General features: G+C 35.8%; 1 protein-coding gene across 4 annotated transcripts; it reads right to left on the bottom strand.

The window, feature by feature from the left end:
* Positions 1 to 3240: 3240 nt before the first annotated feature.
* Positions 3241 to 22840, bottom strand: LOC115444968 (integrator complex subunit 6). Of its 4 annotated transcripts, none has more exons than XM_037442802.1 (16): positions 22561 to 22840; positions 22386 to 22463; positions 21611 to 21850; positions 16120 to 16300; positions 12316 to 12524; positions 11905 to 12087; positions 10153 to 10305; positions 9534 to 9764; positions 8941 to 9135; positions 7582 to 7791; positions 6874 to 7098; positions 6156 to 6572; positions 5888 to 6005; positions 5511 to 5734; positions 5129 to 5270; positions 3241 to 4785 (listed from the first exon to the last, which is right to left on the bottom strand). In XM_037442802.1, exons 1-16 carry the CDS (start codon positions 22675 to 22677, stop codon positions 4559 to 4561), a joined length of 3150 nt encoding a protein of 1049 aa, XP_037298699.1. In that variant the 5' UTR covers positions 22678 to 22840; the 3' UTR covers positions 3241 to 4558. The 4 variants fall into 4 exon arrangements, with proteins under 4 accessions (XP_037298699.1, XP_037298700.1, XP_037298701.1 ...); XM_037442803.1 differs by having other exon boundaries at positions 5129 to 5267; XM_037442804.1 differs by having other exon boundaries at positions 6898 to 7098.
* Between the last annotated feature and the right edge of the window lie 733 nt (positions 22841 to 23573).

The following is a 23573-nucleotide window of genomic DNA, read 5'->3' as shown; positions in this document are numbered from 1 at the left end:
TCGGAATCTATGCGTCTTACAAAAATATTTGTAAAGTCATAATTTGTAGCAAATTGTTTTGCCTATAAATATGTTTATATAATTTTTTGTCCTAAATTAATAATTAAAGAAGTTATAAGCTAAAAACTGAGATTTTTTATAGAAAAAATCTTTTTTGCTCTACGTGTTCGTATAACTTGTTTTTATACATTTTACAACAAAAATACCTCAAACCAATCCTGTAGATGATCTTTTGAGGATTTTTTTTCCTATATTTTTTTTAATTTCATTCATTTAAAACGCTGTTACAGCGCTCCAAAATTGACCGGGTTCGTCAATGCTCAGAATCCGGTCGAAACGAAATGTTTAACTTATTTTTGTATTTTTTTTTAATTGTAAATGTATTCTTACAAAATTTTTGTTAAATTCGTACAAACTTTATTTATTCATTTCTAACTCTTTTCCCCGCCAATTAAAAAAATTCTCACTTTTATGCTTATAACTTCTTTAATTTTTAATTTAAGACAGAAAGTTATATAAAACATATTTGTAGGCAAAACAATTTACTTCAAATTATGACAAATTTTTTTTTGTAAGACACATAGTTTCCAAGATATCGCGAAAAAAGTATTTTCACCCCTTTTTACAAGGTTGCGGCCGGGGAACAATGGTGACGACCCCACAAATTTGAGGTTAAGCTTCTATAGACCCCCCACACGTGTCCCAAAAATAAAATTGCGTCCTCTAAAAAATGCAAAGATCATGTTATCATGCATTTGAATGGGCTATGTTGATTTATCAACATTTTCGTGTAGGTGCTTTGTACCGAATGTGATTGAACCTTTTTTTATGCCTAATTGGCTGTTCGAATTTTAAGAAATTACTTACATGTATATTTTTTCCGATCAATCACGTTTACTCATTGTAATTTGTAGGCGATTTACTTATAGAGCAAGAGCCCGTGAACCCCAGACCTTCGTTATTTTATAAAAGCTGAAAGTTTGTCAGCGCATGCTCCCAACACAGGTAACGATGGGCCATTATGAAGTTTGGGCTACAGTGGCTTTGGCAGGTACACGGTACTAAAGGTGTGTAAAATACCGATTTAGTTTCATCAAATAATAAAGTGAAATTTAATGGTATTACCTTCAGAAAATTATTAAAAATCACGTTATTCATTGACAGACACTTAACATCGTGGAAATCCCTTGCCAGACACCCTTAATGTTCATGAAGTTATAATAGTATAAAAGCTGATTTTTATATATAGTACTTGGGTAATAAGTAAATAATGTTTCCTCGTTAGCCAGACGTTTTTGATACACACACACCCTTTACACACCTTTAATACCGTGTACCTGCCAAAGCCACTGTAGCCCAAACTTCATAATGGCCCATCGTTCTTACCTGTGTTGGGAGCACGCGCTGACAAACTTTCAGCTTTTATAAAATAACGAAGGTCTGCGGTTCACGGGCTCTTAGACTATTAGGTATTAACCTGAGCGATTTACAGTAGGTACAGACGAATAACGCAACACGAACAACTACAAAACTGTCGACAAATAATATAAATGAAAAAAATCCTTTTTTTACATTGTATTTGTGCGCCCAAAGCAGGCAGTTCTTAATGCGATTGTCTCGAGTCAATACATACAATAAGACCGTACAAAAATCTAACGCTAATGAGTAATGAAACATTTCATTCACGAATAAAATACGCCAACTATTAAACGTGTCCGGTATCACTGCTGCCACAGTCTACCCTGGACATCACAGATTCGTACAACAGAAGTAACCGCCGATGAAGGGCATATCTTACAACGACTTGCAATTTCATTGGTGACTTAATAAGCTGTATTGCACTAATATACACCCATACATGTGGGGGACATTTGTAGCGGTCCCAGGCGTTCCTAACCTTCTGTTACACCATCCCCCTCAAATCTCCGGGCCCCTGCAGTCGCTAAGCCGGGGATTTCAGTATCCCATTCGCAGTTTCTCCCAGTGCAGAATGCAGGGACGCCTACTAAAAAAATAACACTGTGTCGAAAAATGAGCATCGGTGTAATTGAATATCCTATGATTGCAAACACACGTGATGTCTCGTGAATCTTTTAAAAAAATATATTTTTCTGCTCCGTGCCATGCCGTACCGCGATGTCAGTTATCGTAACCTTAAATTCAACCATTTTCCTCTGCGCGGCTTCAAAGTTGGTTTTATGATTTTGATTGACTGGGATTTAGCATAATAGCAGTTCTTGCTGAAGATGAATAGAGACAAATACGAACTGATATGTTGATGAAAAAACAATTTTGGGTACATAATTTGATAGGCAAAAAATGTTCTGAGAACGAATTCTACATTTTAGGTTTACTTTGTTTTATAGGTATCTTACTTAGGTTACCATACTCGCAAAGAAATATTTATGTAATGCCCTATTCTAGACTACCCTAATATACCATTATATAAAAGCTGAAATTTGTTTGAATGCGCTAATCTCAGGAACTACTGATTCTAAATGAAAAAATATTATAGGATTGTAAAGGCTACAGGCCACAGGCTATATAACATCACACTAAGACCAATAAGAGCGGAGTCTAAATAAAAAATTTAAAAACGGATAATTTTTTTTCCTTTTCAGTTTCCGTTGCGTGCGCTGCGTTAACGATTGAATTACGCATAAATCATGTGTAACGGAATTGTTCCTCTTAAAGTTCTATAAAATATAATTAATAAAACCAAGACACGTCCCTATCATTCCCTAGCATCTATCTGCCTGTCTGAACGAGATAAACACCTGTACACCAATCGATTTTGATGATATATGCTATGGTGATAGTTTGAGACCCTGTGAAAAACATATTATGCTACTTTTTATGCTGAGAAAATATATAGCGATACTTTTATTCTGGAAAACATTTTCACGCGGACAAATCTGCTAGAATATTTTTGTGGGCCCCCACTATGGATAACTTATTTTACAATATTCATTTTCACTATCCAGATCGCTAAAAACCCGTTTCCGGCATTCTCAAGAATATCCCAGTTTATTTTGGGCTTAAAATTAACAATGTTTTTAAGGACGAACTCTCGTGATTAGTGGTTAGGTTAGGAGACTGGGTAAACTCTGATTATACGAACATGCAGCTTACGCAATGAATTCGCTACTTTCTTGTCATAAACATGTGTTATTAACAATATTAGTAAAGTATGTATGTATCTTCACGTACCTACATAAAACACTTCAATAAAACACATGATAAAAATCCAATAAGGATCATAATTTATTTAAAAAATGATATTATACACTTTACAATTGACCTTACATTAGTTAGCGTGGCCGGATCACAAAACATACACCAATAATTTCCCAACAATGTCTTTTATACAAAATTACGTTTATTGGACATCGCAGTCCTTCAAAATTAAATTCATAACATCCGAACACGCTAACGACCGCATCGATGCCAACAGCATCCTACATACATTTCATTGGTAATTATAATAATTCTAATATATTTACATTAATATTTACAATTTACGAAATTACACACAATTTCGCGATCATTTTGCACAAATAAGACACCTCGTCAAATTGTTTAAATATTGCTTGATAATGTAATAAGCCTATAAACGGACAAGAAGGTAGTCACATTCAGCAATGCCTTCAGGTGTGACGCGTGCTTCCTTAGTATAACTTGAAAGCTGTGAAATGACCATAACTTCCTTTCGGATCAAAGTGGGGCAGTACCCAAATTTTTTGGCTATTTAGTGAAAAAAAAACATGGAATGGACAAACATTTATAGTTAAATATAAGTACCGAAAACGATATTCTATTTGGAGTCCAAAATTGCTTCCATACAGAATGAATTTCGTCAAAACTCGGGACAGTGCGCAGTATGTGCACAATTTAAATTTATTAATACCATCGAAGGCCATTATTATCTATTTTACAAAGCGTAATATCAAATGAATCACTGTTTTAAAAACTTAAATATTTATAGCTTTAAATCTCTAATATTCTATTGTCGATCACTGTGCAAACATGAAGCGCAATATATTATACATAACAATTATCTAAAATCCATATGTAAATTTAACTATGCATTTGCTAATAATTTTAAATAGAATACGATTTAAAATTACAACAGCTATCAAATTATACTATGATGGTGGAGGGCCTTATTTCCTACGTAAATATTTCTCAAACTGTATAAAAATTGTAAAGTTCATTGTTAACAAACAAATACGAAAATAAGGCCCCAGAATCAGAAGTACCGCAGATTCACAATTCGAAATATATTCGGTTAACGCGATGTAAAAATAAATGCTTTTATTTTGGTGAAATTGAATGTAAATCCATTATGGTTTCGAGCAACATAACATTTGGCTAATGAAGTACATCAGAACGGAAACAGGAATTTTTCTTAAACATACAACTGCAAACGGGAGATCTCACTGTAATACGGTAATTGCTTTGAATTCTATTGACGGTATCGCGTCACATATTCTACAATGTTTTTGAGCTCTAGAACAGTTAATCACTGTGGCATGGACCACGCGATTTTCATTCGTCACTAGCTGTGCGCCGAGTTACTGTAGTGGACCGCGTTGTTGTACCGCTTCATAGTGACAGACGCACTACTCCCGTTCTTCTCTAAACCGGCCAAAAAGTCCTCCAGTAACTTAGCGAGCGCTTTCCGCTTAAACCTTAGCGATTCGTTAATCACATCACGTATCACATCTTTTTTAATATCCACACTGCCTTTTAACTGTTTTAAGTGTTCGAATAGTTTTGTGAAATCTGAAAATAAAATGATTATGTTAATTTGATAGTTATATTATTTATTCTAAACTAATCTTATGAAGTTGAGAGTTGAGTTCAATTGATGTTGTTTGTATCTAGTGCAATTTTTGGGCATTATGTGTCTTAACATCGAATGTCTCTGGGTGAATAACATACTGCAGTACAATGTCGAAACGTAATTTTTTTTAAAAGGAACCCGACATAACACATAAATATACATGAATGCGGTCTGCAAACCGTTCTAATGAAAATTTTATGAAAATTAGAGAGCAGTTGGTGTTTAATTTTCTTGTCTCAGTTGACCTAAATAATTAAAATCGAATTAATAATAATAGCACACCTCTGCCGGGTCTCCGGACGGCGCGGTAGACGTGCGCGCGCACGTCGAGGTTGTGCCGCTTGATGTCGGCCAGCTCGGCGCGCGTGGGCGGCGCCGGGCCCGCCGGCACCGCCGCCGCACCGCCTCCGCCGCGCTCGCTCTGCTACACACAAACATCATATTCTTACGGATCCGAATTAATAAACATGCAACAATTATGCAGTAAAACAATTGGCCGTTAATTCCATGCTGTGTAAATAATGCAATAAAATTAATTCGTTTGAACAATTTTCCCATATCTCTCGAAACAATTTTTTATGAAGTCCTTAACAGAAAACATTTTAGTTAACATTCGCGTGGCGACAGTTCAAAGATCGCAAATCCATAAATAATAAACAGATACCTTTCGTTTCCGCTTCTTCCCCCTCGCATTCGAGTTGTTCTCCGCGGCGATGCCCTGCAGGATGGCGTTGATCTGCAGCTCTTGCGTGTCGTGCGCAGGCGCGGTGGTGGCGGGCGCAGCGACGGCAGGCGCGGCAGCTGCGGGCGGCGCGGGCGCCGAGGCGGGCGGCGAGCTCGGCGGCGACGGCGATCGCGGCATCTTGCTACCCATTGTGGTATACGCATCTGGAGAACACAATCAAATTGATACCAAATTAGAAGATTTGGTACTAAATGTTCAGACCCATTTTCAAATATTTCGGCATGCGTATTTCAAAACATATTTGTAAATTATATAATATATAGGAACAAACAAAATCTATCACTTATAATACGAACCTCCATTGAGAAACGGTTTCACAACAGGCGGGAGGTTGGCGGGGGCGACTGCAGGTGGAGAGGCGGGCGGTGCAGCCGGCCCCACCGCTGAGCCGCCCGTATCCACGTGTGGAGGTTCCTAGAAACATAATAATATTTTAAACATTTAAAACACTACAATCTTCTAGTTTTAGATTTATGATTTTTTTAAATTTCATTTACCTATACAGATTACATTTTAAAAAGACAATATTATTTAAATTCGCTCATATTAAAATGATTTATTTACCTCTGGTGGTCTTCCTGATGGCAGGTCTGAAGGCACAGGGGCTAGAGGCGAGGCCGGTCGCCGCAACGACACAGGCGATAACGGTGACAATGGTGCCAAAGGATTCAGCGGACTCAACTGCCCCAGCGGCGCGGGGGAAGACGCGGGCAAGGGCGGCGGCGAGTGAGCGCGGCGCGGCGAGTGCGGCGTCAGCGGCGGCGGCGACGGCGGCGCCGGGCTCGCGGGCGGCGACAGCGCGGGGCTGGCGGGCGACGACGGGCGCCGCGCCACCACGTGCAGCGGCAGCGGCCCGGGCTTGCGCTTGGGCGGCGGCGCGCGCGGGGTGTCGGCGCCGCGCTTGCCCGCCGCGCCGCCGCCCGCGCCGCCGCGCACCGCGCCGCCCACCGGGTCGATGTCCGCCTCGTCCACCATCATGCGCTGCAAACGATACAACACATTCTTCAAAATCATACAAAACCACCAAGACCGAAATAAAAACACTTACTTTACCTATAATATGACTATTTGATATATATTTTTTCATATAATTCCGTATAGTCTAAAATTAATTGAAATAATTAAATGGTATCATAATAATATTTAAATCACTAATCCCATAGGTAATACCATAGAAAGAAAATTTCAATGAAATTATCATCTACTTTATGCACAGTTTATAAACATACAAACCGTCAAAGCACAAAAACCTGGCACTTTTGCAATCGATTAAAATAATTACCGGTAACTCATATTTGGCAATAACCTTGTCTATCTTAAACGGATTGCCGAACATGTGCTGTCGCACTGGCTGCGTCTCGATCTCTCGCAGCTGCGGCGTCATGCGCTTCAAGTACTCCTGGTAGTTGCCCATTTGCGCCACCGGCATCGAGTGCACACTGTCCTCGTCCACCAGCCGCGTGTGGGCTAGCGACGGTTGCAGGAAGTTAGCTCGCATGCGTACAACCTTAAACCAGAAATAACAAATATATCCATACACCGTCAAGCAAAGTCTAAAATATAGATGAAGCTACACAATCATTGACACATTACAGAATATTGTGAAGTCAAATTAATAGCAAATAAAGTGTTTATTACTGCGATGATTTTCTTTAGAATACGCTATAAAATTCATATACTTAGGGTGTGTGAACTTTATGCAAATAGATAACATTGAACGAGAGTCGTCGGAATAAGCCGTATAAAGAAAACTTAGATGAACTTATCATTATGTCCTTGTTAATAACACTACTGACATACAATAGCGACGAGGTTTTGACATGACGTAAAAAGTGTGTTAATTTTTTTATATGGTATTTGCACATAGTTCAGTTTTCTTATATTGCAACAAATAAATACGCTTCAACTTGGGAAATAAACATATCGAAGGCAGAGTTAATAGTCACACGGCGCACATTCAAAATGAATTATCCAATAAAATTAACCCAACCTGATCTAACAAATCTCTTCGCTGTATATCAAAGGGATTCCGGTATGTGTGCGCCTGCGCCTTATGTCTGCCCCTTGACAGTCCGACCACGAACCCGCCAAACTCGTTTAGCTGGTCTCGGAGGGCTGAGAATTTGTCTTGAAGGCACGGATGTGTGGTCAGATCTTTTTTCAACGGCGAACGGGGCATCACTCGAACGCTTTCAGCCACCTGAAATCAAGATAAAAATACGTCAAATATGGCATCTTCATGTGTATGTTTTTATTTTGTCGAAGCAGCGCCGCCCTGGAGATGGTAGTACATCAAAGATTGTGGCCCTAGACGGTAGCTAGAATTATGTCGGCGTATTCAAAATATATTGTAGAAGACGCCTAAAATGCATAAAAATATACATTATAAAAAATAAGGCAAAGAAAACCAAGAAATAGTTGTCATATAACATAAAGAGTAATATACAGAGCAGACTTTTTTCTTTCTCAAGGCTCTTTGCACATTTTGCGTAACCGATCACAGGCGCGCAGTTCCATAAGATGTCTGAATCATTACAAAAGCGGACAACGTGACTCATCTATTACCATTTTTTCTCTTGTGTAAGCAAATGAATATAGAACTTTTTTATTTTCTTACAATGTGTATTTGGTGATGCATGACATAATATGATATAAATAGCCTATATAACTAAGTGTAACTGAGGATATTTCTCAAAGAATCATCATGTTCGTTATTATTACTGTAACTTGACACTTAGGGCCGTATTAACAGATACAATTCCATTTCGCTCTGTAGTGCGATATCAACTGAGACACTGTTATGTTAAAGTCAACATTAGATAACCATTATTAATTAATTTTATTAATATCAACAACATCTCAAACGATATCTTAAGTCACACTGTATGGCGGATTTTGACAGCTAAGTTTTGTTTTATCAAACAGCGCTAACTCAGCTAACAGGAACTGAATTAGCAGGTCATGTATTGTTATTAAATAAACCAATACCTTAAATGTCTACTTATGATACTACTCAAAAGTGAGATAGCTTTATTAATTCAGCCCTCCAAAACCATGTCGATATCTAATCAGTTTTAATTAAATGATTAAGTTTTAAAGAAAACATCTGTGTATCATGTGACAAATTCCATTGCATGTCTCAATATCTAACGCCCAAACACGCATCAAAACAATAAACATAATAAATATGAATTTATCGATGTTATCAAACAGTAGGTTCTTATTCTTGAAACTGTCCTCCATACCGATTTTACTTTAGATCTTACCAGACTTTCCGAATAATTAAGTATTACCGAGTTTAGATCCACAACAAAACAACACTTAACAATGACAATTTCTCTTCATTTACCTTTTGATTATTGTTACTGGAAGCCTTGTTGATGACGTCAGCACACAACTTCTCAAACTCAACCTTGGCTTGATTTTTCAGTCTTTTCAAGTAGTTCAATACAGAGAAACTAAGCGAATTGTCTTGCGTGTCCGGAATCAAACTTTGCAACAGCGGTGCCGATGCGCCCATCTTCGTTAACGCTCTCCGTAAAGGCTGGAAATTATAATTAATTGTAATGAATGGTAGTAGTATTCCAACATGTACAAAAGGTTTAATAATATCTTTTTGTTAATTAAGTGATTTTTTGGAAGAGCATTGAATGGACTTATTTTGTGACAAAGATTCTTACATCTCTATACTAGTTATATGATGATAGCGTCGTCTTCTTTTTTCCATGTTATTTTAACATTAATTTTTTAAAAACTAAAATGTTTATATAATTTTTTGTCTTTCATTCCATAAAAGTAAATTTCACCAAAATGACAAACATAGATAGCATCACGCTATTTTTCCCTTTTCAGAGATATCCAGAGATGTTATAACACCCACATTTCACAAGCTGAAGCAATGTGAAGTTACTAAAATAGTCCGAGGTCAAAGAAACCACTCACCGCGACATAGTAAGCCGGCATCCTATCAAGATAGTGTTGGAACGCCATCTTCCACTCGGGCGTAGGCTTGCACCGGTGCACTTTAAACAGATCGTCCAGCAAAGGCAACAACATCGGGTAGTTGTACGGCAACACGAACAGATTCACGCACGTTAGATTCGTAGACGCCTTCAAATAGCCGAACGGTTGGTTCATTTCGGAGTTCTTGCAACCGCTGTTGGCTATGAAAACCTGGAATACATACACAGTAAAAAGTATATCAGTGATAAAAAAAAATACAACTAATAAATTATCCATTGTTAAAAATATGATGGTGGCAATATTGTGTTTCATACACAAGATATCTATTAAAATAGGTGATTTGATACCATAAAGGTAAGAATCAAACACAAATGCCTGCCGTTAATGACTATACGTATTATAACATTTCGTTTTAATTTTTTTTTTTTACTTGTTTCCTGTTTTCTTTATTCGATAATCAAATTTGGTACACATTTCGACATCAAACATTGAAACCCATCGAGTGTGCGGGATCACTAAGCAACAAAATAATCAAACAGAATTGTATTCAACATGAATGAATTTACTAGCAGTCTTCAAATAATTTGATAAAACCCACCTGCCAACATATCGTAGGCTGTTTCCGAGCCAGTATGAACTGCGTGAGCGGGCTTGGTTCCAGCTCGTACTTGTCGAACGGCAGATTGTCGATAACCATCGGCTCCTGGCTCGAACACGTAAACTTCACCACGGGATGGGCTGACCGGGGAGGCTAGAATAAATTAAGTTGAAATTTTATTATCGTTACTACAAATTTTTTCTTTTGCAGTGTTCGGAGCAAAACAAATGCATCATTCGATAATAATTGATTATTGCTAATACATCCAAAATTACTCATGTTTAGTGCGTTTTACAAATTTTATGCATAAAGAAAGGAATGAGGATTGAAAAGTAGAGTGTAGAACCTAATTATTTTTGCTCTTTTGGCAGCCTTTTCATGTGGAATATCTAGAATGCTATCTATAGGTTAAATTTGAACAATTTTAACTATGAATAATAAATATCTAAATCTGAATATTATATGTAAGCAATTGTATATGCCATTTTAAAAATACAGTACTACGTTTTTAAAATAAATTATTACATTAAATTTAAAACCTTATCGACAAACATGAACTACATTGGAACGCGGGAATTATAAAACGTGTTTAATTCACTTGTGAATGAGGATAATTTAAAAATTAACTCAGAATGAGGAAAATGTAATATAATAGTATAATATGTATAATAAGTAGGTATTTTATATTTTATCCACGAGAGCACAGATAACAATGCTATTTACAATTCTTTTATTTCACTTTTCTAAGCATTTATTTTAATCGTAGGTAGTGGAAATGAATAAGCTGTTAATAAATAAAATGTGATCCTATAAGGGTTCCTTGTGAGGTACAGAACCCTACAAATAATCTAATTGCAGAAAGTAATATCACCGACATAAATAAACCTAGCCTTAAATGATTTACAAAACATACTTATCATTTGTGTACATGTTTCCCTAATAACATCTAATTGAAATGACATGAGCAAAACTAATGCAGATGTTGATATTTTTCCTTGCATCCTACTATTATATTCATTCAGTCATTATGATGGCGTGGGTACGCCATATTGATTTATATGACGTCAGCAACCCGGTGCCCCACCCACAAATCCAGACGAATCTAACGAGACTACATTCATAATAATCATCAACCCACTGCGAGGAGCGTTAAAGGAATACTTATGCATATTATAATTTCTGTTTTTATTTATTAATTTTAGTAAAAAGACAATATGGGATTTCTAAAGTTATCAAAATAATAATAGTGACATACGAATTAGACGTAAGAATTTGGCGAGTCATGCACTACTTTGTATGGAAAAAGTATAAATTTTGATTATTATTTTTTAAATAAGTAGACTACACCTGTGACGTCTGTATGATGGAAATACAGTTAGAAACAAAGTGAAAGTCGTCTCTCGAAGATGGTCAGGGATCCTTAACACCAGTTATCAATGAACGCGACTCATGACAGCTAGTCAATATGGCTCGATTTACAACCCTCCACAGGACTTAGGTTCCTAATATATGAAGGACCCTGGCCTCATACCACAACTTGCAAAGTGGAACAACCTATAAATCTCTCGCAAGCGCAGATCATCGGTTATAGTCACTTCGCACCGAATGGGCTAAGTATAAGCGTTTAGACTTTCAAACGAATTGATAATTCAAGATCTCCAAAGGAGTCCAAATGAAAATAACGCACATTGAACACGTAGAACAGCACGAACTACAAAGGTATCGTAAACATGCAAATTTTTTGATACTTACCAATGTAGGCGCATTGGGGTCCGACCGAAACGATTCCGGTATTGGCCAGAAGCCAACCGCGAAGCCTTTCTGCGCCACCGTCCGCGGCACGTAGATGAGTCGCCGGCACGAGTGCCACGCCTGGGGCGCGCCGCTGTTCTGCGCCTGGTTCGCGTTGGTTTGGTAAGAGCCACCGTTCCAACGCTGTGGAAAAAAACATATTTAAAACATGATATGATATCGCATCTGACAATAGTAAAGTTCAGTGCAAAATGCACAGAACTTGTGCATTTGAAAACGGAAGCTAAAATTTTAAGGTCTAACTGAAAGGCGTATACATTTTAGCTAACATAATTTAGCCAAAACAAGCCACATAAACGTTACACTAGAAATTTTAATGCATAGAGTGATCAGATAGGTTTTATAGCTTACCCCATTCCTCTCGCCGTCGTTTTCCAAATCCTTTTCGCCTTCGTGATTCATGTCCTCCCCCTCGCCTTCCCTGTTGGTCCCTCCATCGATAGGCGGCGGGTCTGGACCCATTTTCTCGAAGTTAATGACCACACCGCTCTGGACTTTTTGCACAAGACTATCGATGCATTGCATCAGCATGCGGTGTGACGTGATGCAGTAGGAACGCCCTGGAAATTGACCATGCATCATTAAATATAGTAATCACGTCACAGATTTGAGATCATATGATTTCAACTTTATTTAGACTTATGACATAAAATGGGTCATAATGGTGGATAGAAAAAGTAGATACGTTGAATAAACAAATATTGAGAGATCTCAATATTTGTTTATTCAACACACACAAGATATAAGCTGTCGTTTATGAAAACTCTTAGCTTTCAGTTTTCTACTGTTTTGTTCTGTATCTATAAATATCTTAGTATTTTGTAAACAATGAAACTTGGCGCCCTGTTCGTTCTAAGTAGTTTGTTATGATAAACGGATAAAAAAGATATATGTATGTTCAACCAAACGTATTTAGTTTCTTATAATAACAACAAACTCAAAGATAAGTATGAAAACCTTATCTTCGCTATTAAAATTTTACTTGATTTTATTAACAGATCTATAATTTGTCAATTGTAATTGAATTTTAATTTATAACTGATAGAAATCAAAATAAGTAACTTGCAACGTTTCGCATTATTACGTCACCAACCTCAAAGTGTAAATAATGAATGGTTGCACTTTAGTCTGAGTTCAGTATGCTTTGCAGAGCTAGCATTTTACTAAGAGTTCTTGTGATAGTTGTGAAGAAACAACCATAAGGGCAATACGTAAAGAAACCAGTAGGTGAGTGACTGTCATGCTCTCATTACAAAAACGTATGAGCTGTCAAGTGGTACGTTAAAAAATGCAAGTGGCAAGTGAAAACAACAAGTTTTCGTAGCTTGTGTAGCACACATAATGCTTTAAATGTAAGCAGATTCATTACATTAACTGACAAGGCCAAGTGGCGCTAGTTCGTGCTACTCGCATGTAACCAGTACATTTACCTCAGTCTACTTGGATGTCTAGTCGCGGCACTGACTCCGACCTTTAGCTAATCTCATCCATGATTAAATTATAATTATGTACTGGAGTTATAGGCATACTTATCCTGTTTAGTTTGCATTTAAGCCATTTATTAATTTTATTGCGCAGGCGACTTTTTAAAGATTAAATGGACTTAATTATTATTTAAATCCTTTTTATATAATCCAACAATCCGAGATGTATCAAGTTAGTAATTAAGTCCAAGTTGTTTGTTTTCGACTATGCTGTATTTAGTATTTAGGCATTTAAAATCAAGTACGGTAGTCGCTTTGCTTTGTGCAAACATGGATGTCTAAACATATCTAGAGTCTAGACACAATGATCGAATGCGCAAGAGTATTTTTTTGAAATCCATGCGAATTCCGGGAGAAGCCGAGACACGCGGGTTGAACGCGTCGTTGCATGTAGCGCTGTGTTACATTACGAGTCGATTATAAATGAATAACGTCGTAACGCGTAATGCGCTTATTAAGAAGGTATATTTGTTGCCAGCGCATATGCGTCAACTTGATAATAAATTCTATCTCTTTCAAACTCTCCCACCGTATTGGACATGACGTCACTTCTTTCTAACAGATTTACATATTGTAACTTATTTATTCTTAAGCGCTTTCATTAGTAGTTCTTGAATCGGAACATTCGTTGTTGAATGATATAAAAGAAGAAATAATCAACTGTTACTAGATATATAAACTATGTCGCTTAAATCGAAGGCTAGATATAAGTAAACATATTCAATATTAACATTAACATTGATTTCCTTCACGTTAATATAATATTAAACCCTGTATTGCACAATTATTCAACGGTTACTTAACAATCATTTGTGTGAAAGTAACAATCCCGTACTATAAGAGTTTTTAAAATTACGACGTACCGCGTTGAAGAATTTAACACATTAATTTAGTATCGTATTGTAAAATTATTACATTCATATGTCAACAGATGCCTTGACACTACGTGAACTATACAAAAACTTGTCGGACAGGTTCTATATAGGGTTTATGTACTATCACCTGGAGGTATGAAATTTCTATAAACATTTAAAATAATTATTGTTACTCAGATGATAATTGCAACTCTTTCGTTCAATACAATAAAAATCTTTAGATACATTTTTCTTAGTGTCATCGTAATTACTTTAAAGTGAGCCCATTATCATTTCTTCAAGTCCATTGAAAAAAAAACTTGTGTAATTTCTCTACATGCACGGCTTGAATCCTTTAGAAACTACTAGAGCGGGTCACGAAAAAATCCTTGTAGTTAAACAAAAACCGGATCGGTTCCAATAAGACTAGTATGAGGATGCATTCTTATTCATGATAATGCAATACTCCTAACTTAATATTCGTCCAGACATAACAATTATTACTTATAAGGATGAATAGGGTAAGAGGCAATACTATTAAAATACGTTTTTTTTTTTTTTCAATCTACTATACCTCCTTAATAATCCGTAAATGTGGCTTAATGATAGTGATGCAGTCAATGACAGTGACGATAAATATCTAGGACCATCGTCATTATTAAGTAGGTTAGTTTTGATTAGGGCTAAAAATAAATGCGCGAGCCGGGTGAGCGAAGTGAGCGTGCCGCGTCAGCAGCAGGAACAATCATGACGTTACTTTAATGATGTATGAAGTTTAAGTTATCGATTGTTATATTTTAGTTCGCGGTATTTTATTGTAAATCTTTTTATAACTATTCTGTAAACGTGAATGTTTCTAATATGGACTTTGTATGTTCGTTAAACAATCACGGAAACCATTAAAACTTTTTTAAATTAGTCAAACAAAGTATATTGTGGAATAACATAAAGGTTCCTTGTTATACTGGTAAATTATTCCCATAATAATTCACATTTAGGTAAATAATTACGCGTACGTCACTAAGGGAAAATATTTGTTTCTTTAAACGTTAATTATTAGTTTCAATATCATTTCGAATGTTTTGTCGTTACAAAATTTATTATGGCAACCACATTTGCTGGGGAATTATTAACATAAGCACACTTATATTACTTTTGTGCGCAGTTACAACTCTATTACCGTGCATTGTTACGAAATTAATAGAATTTCGGGTCTTTTCTTGAGAATATATCAGGTTCAATCATTGGTGAACGGTAATATAGTATGTTTACATTGTTTGATAATCGTATATGTATGTAAATAGTTTATTAATTTCAACTTATCAGTGTTTTGCCACGGTCTTCCTTATTAACAATTTGAGAATCGAATAGATAAAACATTGATAAGGATAATAACTGATCAAAAATGTTAAGGCTATTTTTGTAATAATAACTTTGAACCATAAATTAAAATTGCAATCCCACGGAAGAAATCTTAAATCCCGAAATTATGAAGCAGGGCTCTTACACTTGTGTATTTACCCATATCAAGGTAACCATCTGAAAACCAGCGCTGCAACGTTTGCCATGTTGCAGCATTTTAAGCTGAGATGGGACCCCTCGCGGACTCAAACAACTGTTCATTGTGTACGGTACACGTTGCCTGTTATATCTGTTAGGCTTTTAGTGTCAAACAATTTATTCATTTATTTTAAATTACCATAATAAGGTATAATTTCTGTTCATACTTATAATTCATGTTTAGTGTAAGCTACCGCAATAAACGTATTTTTTTGTTACTTATATCAAAAAAATAGAATATAAAAATAGTATATTACCTCCAGTTACTTCACACATTGCGTCAATGGGCGAAGAATCAGACGGCACTAGACCGGTGTCCCTCTCCACCGCAGGAGTGCCAGCCAGCCGAAGTACTAAGGAAAATAGTCTTTGGTCCCATCGAAATGGTTCTCGGGTCAATTCAGACCCTGGTATAGGGCAGTTCATCGGCAAATTAAACTGAAAATAAAAATATTAGCTCAAGCATCATAATGATAACCAAATGCAGATTTGGTTTTCCTGGAAATAATTATTTATTAAATTATAAACTATCAAGACATCCTTATCATCTTAAAAAATAATGGTTGACAATATTTATTCGTGGAATTAGTTTTTGGCTATCTGACGTTAAAGGTAGGTACCTACTCCAAACTCAGCCACGTAGAGCAGACTCTCTAATACTTATATGAAAGAGGTCGCATTCGTTTTAAAAAGGTTTGTCAAAATTATTTATTTTCTAGCCGACTGTACATTTTTACCAGTAGCCGAGAATGAAAATCTTCAAAATTTTTAAACTTATGGACTGTCACCTAAGAAATAATTATTTTAGCGAGTAATATAGATGCCCTTACTATCGCACGTTGAAAAATCCACACTTATTTACTTTAATTTGTACCAGATAAATACAATGTTCTAATTTCTAGAGTAAAATGTTGTATAGTCTAGTCATCATTTCTTCACTTATGACACACGACCTTCCATCGTGTCATATTTCAAGAGTGTAGGCCGCCGGGAAGTACCCTATAGATACTGATGGTATACCTATATTATTAATCAATCGGCTATACTTTGCTTGGTAAGCCGTAATTTCTATTCTACTAGCTTTTGCCTGCAAGTCCATCCGCGGAAAAAACGTTTTTCGGGATAAATATTTTCCCGGAATAAAAATTAGTCTATAGCACTCAGGAGTAATGTAGCTTAATATTTAAAAAATATTTTCAAAATCGGTTTAGTAGTTCTTGAGATTAGCGCTTTCAAACAAACTAAAGCATCAATATAGAATATAGATAGAAACTTATTTATTTATATGTATGTATGCACGTGACAACGGAAAGATGGGACATACTGCAATCAAAACATAATAAAACAAGCGATTTGTGATTTTGGTATCTAACAATGTCAAAATAATATATGAATTTTGAAAAAGCAACCACATGCGTACCCGTTTAACATTATATTTTTTTTAATCCTATAAATTATTTCGAACACAAAGTGAAATCGGTTCAAGTTATTAAGTACCCCATACGTAGCTATAGTATCAGTCAAACGCGCGTTCCATATCTTATCTCGGCTCGGGTTTGTGGGGAAATGAATTTTTAACTCATTGTAGGTTACGTACATTGACATATAAACCAACTTTAAAATTCAGCCACAAATTACTTAATTTGCAGTTAATACTATATTTATTCAGTCATGTATAAAAAACGTATATTATATTAGATTCACTATTTGAAACGATTTTAAACCATTGTATTAAGGATTTAGGTTTGAAGGACATTATAGCCAGTGTAACTACTGGACATAAACTTAAAATCCCATGTCTCAGGATGGCAAGCGCAGTCGAATGCCAGACAATACTTTTTAATTCAAGGTGTTGGATGGTGTTTCTACTGTTTATGGGCGGTCGTATCGCTTACCATCGGGCGAACGGCAAACTCGTCTCGTCATAAAAAGCAATAAAAAAAATTACGATATTATAACTATCAATACTGAATATAATCTTTTTCAGGATAAGTGAAGTAATATGGACTCTTAGTTCATAGCTATTCTTTAGACTACTAGCATTGATAAAGATGCAATATAAGGTTGTTATTTTTTTTAATGTTTGTCACTTCGGCGTACTACGAACACAAAAGTTGAATGTATCCATAACAATAACCATTACTCAATCTAGATGATTTATAATAATGACGATAATTTAATATCTTAAAAAAATATCAATTATCAAAACACCTCAATAATATTGACTTTTGTTATTTATTCGCATTTTAAGCTTGATTCCTGTATTTATAAAAGTAATCAATGAAATGCTAATATTAAGGTCGCTCGTTTAATCGTAAGCAGTACGCCTGCTGATAGTAAGATTAGTAGCAATACATGGATATGGCCAAGTCAAAATAATAAGAATCCGTTTTATTTTTAATTGGTTTCGGTGAGATACGCCAAAGAACATATGTTGAGCAAACCGACAGAAATATATTAATTATTTGATAGTATACTAGCTTTTGCCCGCGGCTCCGCCCGCGTTATAAAGTTTTTCAGGCTAAAGTTTTCCGTTATAAAAGTAGTAGTTTCCCGGGAGCCTATGTTCTTCCCAGGGTCTCAAACTGTCTCCATACCAAATTTCATCTTAATACGTTGGGTAGTTTTTGAGTTTAATACGTTCAGGCCGACAGATGCAGCGGGGGACTTTGTTTTATAATATATTTTTTAGAACTTTTTAAGTGAAACATTCCCGTCATACATCATTGTTGCAAAACTTTAACCGTTTACGCAGCGCAGGCAACGGAAGCTCTCAAAACTCATAATTTTCCCCGTTTTTGCAACATGTTTCATTACTGCTCCGCTCCTATTGGTCATAGCGTGATGATATATAACTTTGAGCACTCCACAAACAAAGGACTATTCAACACAAAAATATTTTTTCAGTTTGAATCGGTAGTTCCTGAGATTAGACATTACTGCCCCGCTCCTATTGGGTATAGCGTGATGATATATAGCCTATAGCACTCCACGAACAAAGGGCTATCCAACGTAAAAAGAATTTTTCAGTTTGGACCGGTAGTTCCTGAGATTAGCCATTACTGCCCCGCTCCTATTGGGTATAGCGTGATGATATATAGCCTATAGCACTCCACGAACAAAGGGCTATCCAACGTAAAAAGAATTTTTCAGTTTGGACCGGTAGTTCCTGAGATTAGCCATTACTGCCCCGCTCCTATTGGGTATAGCGTGATGATATATAGCCTATAGCACTCCACGAACAAAGGGCTATCCAACGCAAAAAGATTTTTTCAGTTTGGACCGGTAGTTCCTGAGATTAGCCATTACTGCCCCGCTCCTATTGGGTATAGCGTGATGATATATAGCCTATAGCACTCCACGAACAAATGGCTATCCAACGTAAAAAGAATTTTTCAGTTTGGACCGGTAGTTCCTGAGATTAGCGCGTTCAAACAAACAAACAAACAAACTCTTCAGCTTTATATAATAGTATAGATTTAAAGTAGATGCAGACACGAAAAATCTAATATTTTATGATAAATGAGGTTTCATTTAGTATACGCTATAAAAAAAAACAATCAAGGCAATACCTCCAATATTGATAGTTCTTTCATTCACTGACTAGAAGGGCGTTGATTTAGCTAGGTAGGTACTTACACTTCCTTACTTTTTCAATTGTTCAGAAACTGCGACCCATCGAAAAGCCCCTCGCCCTTTTCGATTCCCATTCCTTTATAGGTAGGAAAACGAACCAAAAATTCCTGGCGTTGTGTAGGTGTTATGTTCTTTTAAAATAATAGATAATGGTGGTCACTTACCATCATGTACAGGTTACCTGCTCGTTTACCAGTGTTAAAAAACTTCTATTACAAAAAGGACGAGTGACAAGAATAAGTAATTATTTTAAGAATTAGAATAACATATTAATTAGTCTCGAATAAATTTACTGCGCCTGAGCAACGCTAGTAAACATACAGAAATACTTACATCAATATATCGCAGTGAAATACTTTGATAATTAATTATGTCATTTTACTCACTGAGTGACGCAGTTTGAACTGAGATATTAGATTGAAGTTTACTCACTAATCTTTTAAATTGACGTAATAATTGCTTCAAAATCCTCAACTGTAAACTGTACTCTACATTCTGATCTTATTTCTTATTAATATTACAATTGCGAAAGTTTGCGATGTTTAATTAATTATTGTTAAAAGTGAAGAGAGGAACCGATGACGGATTTGATGAATTTTAGTACCTAGACAGACCATGTCCTAGATTAATATTAGGCTTTTAGTCCTAAAAAGTATACAGTAATAACTTCATTCTGGGGAAGGCCGTTCATGCAAGCAAAGCGGACAACACCTGATCATCTGACTAATATTTTAAATGAAAAAGTCTCTGAAAATGTTTTAATGTTTTTGTGTTTGTCAAAAGTAATCAAAGAAACTCAACCTGCTGTCTTAAAAATAATGTATGAGATCTTATATGGTTATGTGAGGACGTGCAATCGTAATTTTTATAGTAAGTATTTACATATTATTAATTTCCTGCAGTTCCACCAGCAAAAAAAGGTTTTCCGGGATAAAAAGGCTATAAGGCTTGGGAGTAATATAGCTTCTTATTAGTGCAAAAAAATCGAAATCGGTTCATAGTTCCTGAGATTAGCGCGTACAAACAAACCCTTCACTATATATAAGTACCGGGTTTTTTGTTAAATTGCTTTTCTATTATGTAGATACACCAAACTATTACGTAGTTTCTATAAACGTTTTTTTTAAATAACTTAATTACAATGGCGCGGGTGAGAAACGCCATAATTTTCCATTTTGAGTTGCACCAACAAAGCACACTGTCTTAGTGCTGCATGACACTGCATTGCGACCATCATTCTGAGACATACAAATTTGAAGTCTAACAATGCTCAGCAAAATTTAAAACCGAATTTAAAAAATGCTTCCAGTTTCTTATGGGTAAAGTAGACAGAATGGTAGGCCCGAAGTTAAAAGTACAGCCTCAGTAGTTGGATCTCTAGGGTATAATATATCTATAATATGGACAAACTGTGTACAAGACCCACAAAAAATTTGAGTTTAGTATGATGGTTGACTTGAGACAGAAAGATAAATATATCTTTCTGTCCTACATAATAATGGAGGAATTTTAAGTTGGTATTTTGATCAAAAATTAAAAAAGAAAAAGTATTTTCAAAATGTAATTAACAGATGTTGTTTGCCTATTTGAAAGACTATTTGTCTTATATAAAAAAATGGTATAGCTCAAAAACAAATTATCAAAAAGGCTTTGGAAATTTATGTTTAAAAAAATTATAGATTCATACTTATACTCAATGTAAATATAATACTGTTCTTCATTGAAAGTATTTGAATATCATGACATCTATAATTACTTACCTGTGTCATTTTCTAATAAGATTCTATCTAAGAAATGCAAATATCAGTAATAACTATGTTACTAATTTCTTATGACTTTAATTAGTTCTGCAATGCGGCATAAAAAAAATTTGAAGAATTTCTTACCATACAAACATAATTATGTACCATTTACATGGCTGCATATATCAATGACATAAAGTTTCTAAAAAAGTTTAACTACCTACATGTGAATTTTATTATGAGGTGATAGAATTTAAAAAAAAATTTAACTTAAGAATGAAAATGAATGTACTAATTTTAATCAATCAAAAACCTCTTTTAAAACACCATTAGGTATGTAGCAGATAATAAATAATATGAAAAGTCTCACCTCCTCCTGAATGCCAGCATTACTTGACAGCTTTCCTCCATCAGTGATCACAACAATGACAGAAGGTTCAAGGTAAAATGGGCACCTCCCTTGACCATAGGTATCAATGCCAGTTTGCATGCGGTTTATGTTCAAAACATCAAATGCATGCTTCAAAGCAGCACCCATAGTAGTCAACCCCAAACATTGCAGATTCTTCAACTCATTAATAAATGTAGCCAGATTCTCCTTCCAACCAGCCTAAAAAAAATGCAAAATGAACTAAATTCCAAATGGTGTGTAACCTAAATCTAACTTGAATGGTTTTATTAAGGCACATGCTTAAACATAAATTGATATATGAGTCATAAATCATAACATAACTACTTATAGAGACATTATTGTCAACAAGGTTAGTAGGTAGAATAATATAATTATTTACTATGAGAGAACTACACTTTTAACATTATAATCGTGTTAATAAGTCTCCCACTTTTAGTCACTTTGAATTTCCCTCCCAAAACGCCATTTCGTTGTGTACGGCCTCGGCCAATAAGATGTTGCGACGAGAGCGCAGTAGCGAACGAGCGCTATCGCGGAGGCAGCAACGGCGGTGGTTCGTCCTGTTTACGTCGTGCTGTCTATTTCAGTAAATTCGCACTTTCAAAGTATGTAAATGTTCTGGCTTACAGATTACAGTGCTTCATATAAAGACAACACAGGACCGGCGCAATAACTTATTTATCCACAAAATATAAGGAATTTCTCGTTAACGTGTTCACTTTGATATACTAACCTTGATGTTCGCGGGTGGCTCTTCGAAAGTTAGGAGCATATACCTGTCGCCTCTGCTTTCAGGGGATCGTTGACGTACCTAAGAAATAAATATGGTCAGTTCAACACACTAGCACGCGATAAACAAATCGATCACAAAAACGAGGCGGTTGACGAGTCGATGACACTGCACGTACCTTTACGAACGTTTCCACAGCGCCCTTGGCTACATCGAGCAACGTCGGGCGTCCGCCCAAATAAGCTCTTTGGTTCATAGAAGCTGAGGTATCTATTAAAAAGACTATGATAGTCATCGCGAAAATTGCCTATATGTCCTTCGATATACATTAAAATATATGCACGCTATTATGAACTAAGAACAAAAATGGCCGCTACATCGTACGCAGATTCGCTGAGAAGCGACCGTCCGACAGCCGCTTCGACGAGCAGCTGAACAAGCTACGCCACGAAGACTCTAAAAGTACCACGTGACCTAATCATGCGTTCGGGTGTACTCGGCACCCAATAGAAAAACGTTCGGTAACTTTCGCCTCCTAGCAACAGTGTTGCCATATAATGAAGAAAAATCTCCCTCACGAATTATTTTAATAAAACATCAAATTGTATTTTATGTTTAATAACGGACCGTTAGTAATGTCGGAGTGGCGCGGCATGGCGTTCGTTTTTTTTAATGGAATACTTAACTTCACTTCGTTGTTTGGTTAAGCATTACTGTTGTGAATTATATTATTGTAATGCCAAAATGTATTGTAGCAAATTTGTTTTTATAAAAAACTTAAAAATAACACAAATCAGAGGTATTTATCACCTTTTTTTTGTTACAAGTAAAACATTTTTAACGGCAGTGTTTTAATAAAATAATAATCAATAGGGTGGTCTGAGTTGTGGATAAGTAAGTAGGACGGCGCGGCATGGCGCTGGCCATCATATTGTGTTTAAAGATCGGTATTTTATAATGTCGGGGGTGACATCGTTCTAGGTAATTTATTAAATAATGATTATAATATGATTATATCCATAAGGAAGGCAAAAGAGAAAAGACAGTATAAGTTATAAAAGATACTTTCAAACTATGATTGTAGCGATGTATGGAACATAGTATTTGAGATCATATTTAGCTGACTTTTCATAAGATAAAACTTTGTCCATAATGTGTCATATTTCCTTGCAAATGGGACCTCAATTTGTA

This window comes from Manduca sexta, chromosome 25 (genome assembly GCF_014839805.1).
Source record: "Manduca sexta isolate Smith_Timp_Sample1 chromosome 25, JHU_Msex_v1.0, whole genome shotgun sequence".
Lineage (NCBI taxonomy): Eukaryota > Metazoa > Arthropoda > Insecta > Lepidoptera > Sphingidae > Manduca > Manduca sexta.
This window is presented reverse-complemented; position numbering and strand designations above follow the sequence as displayed.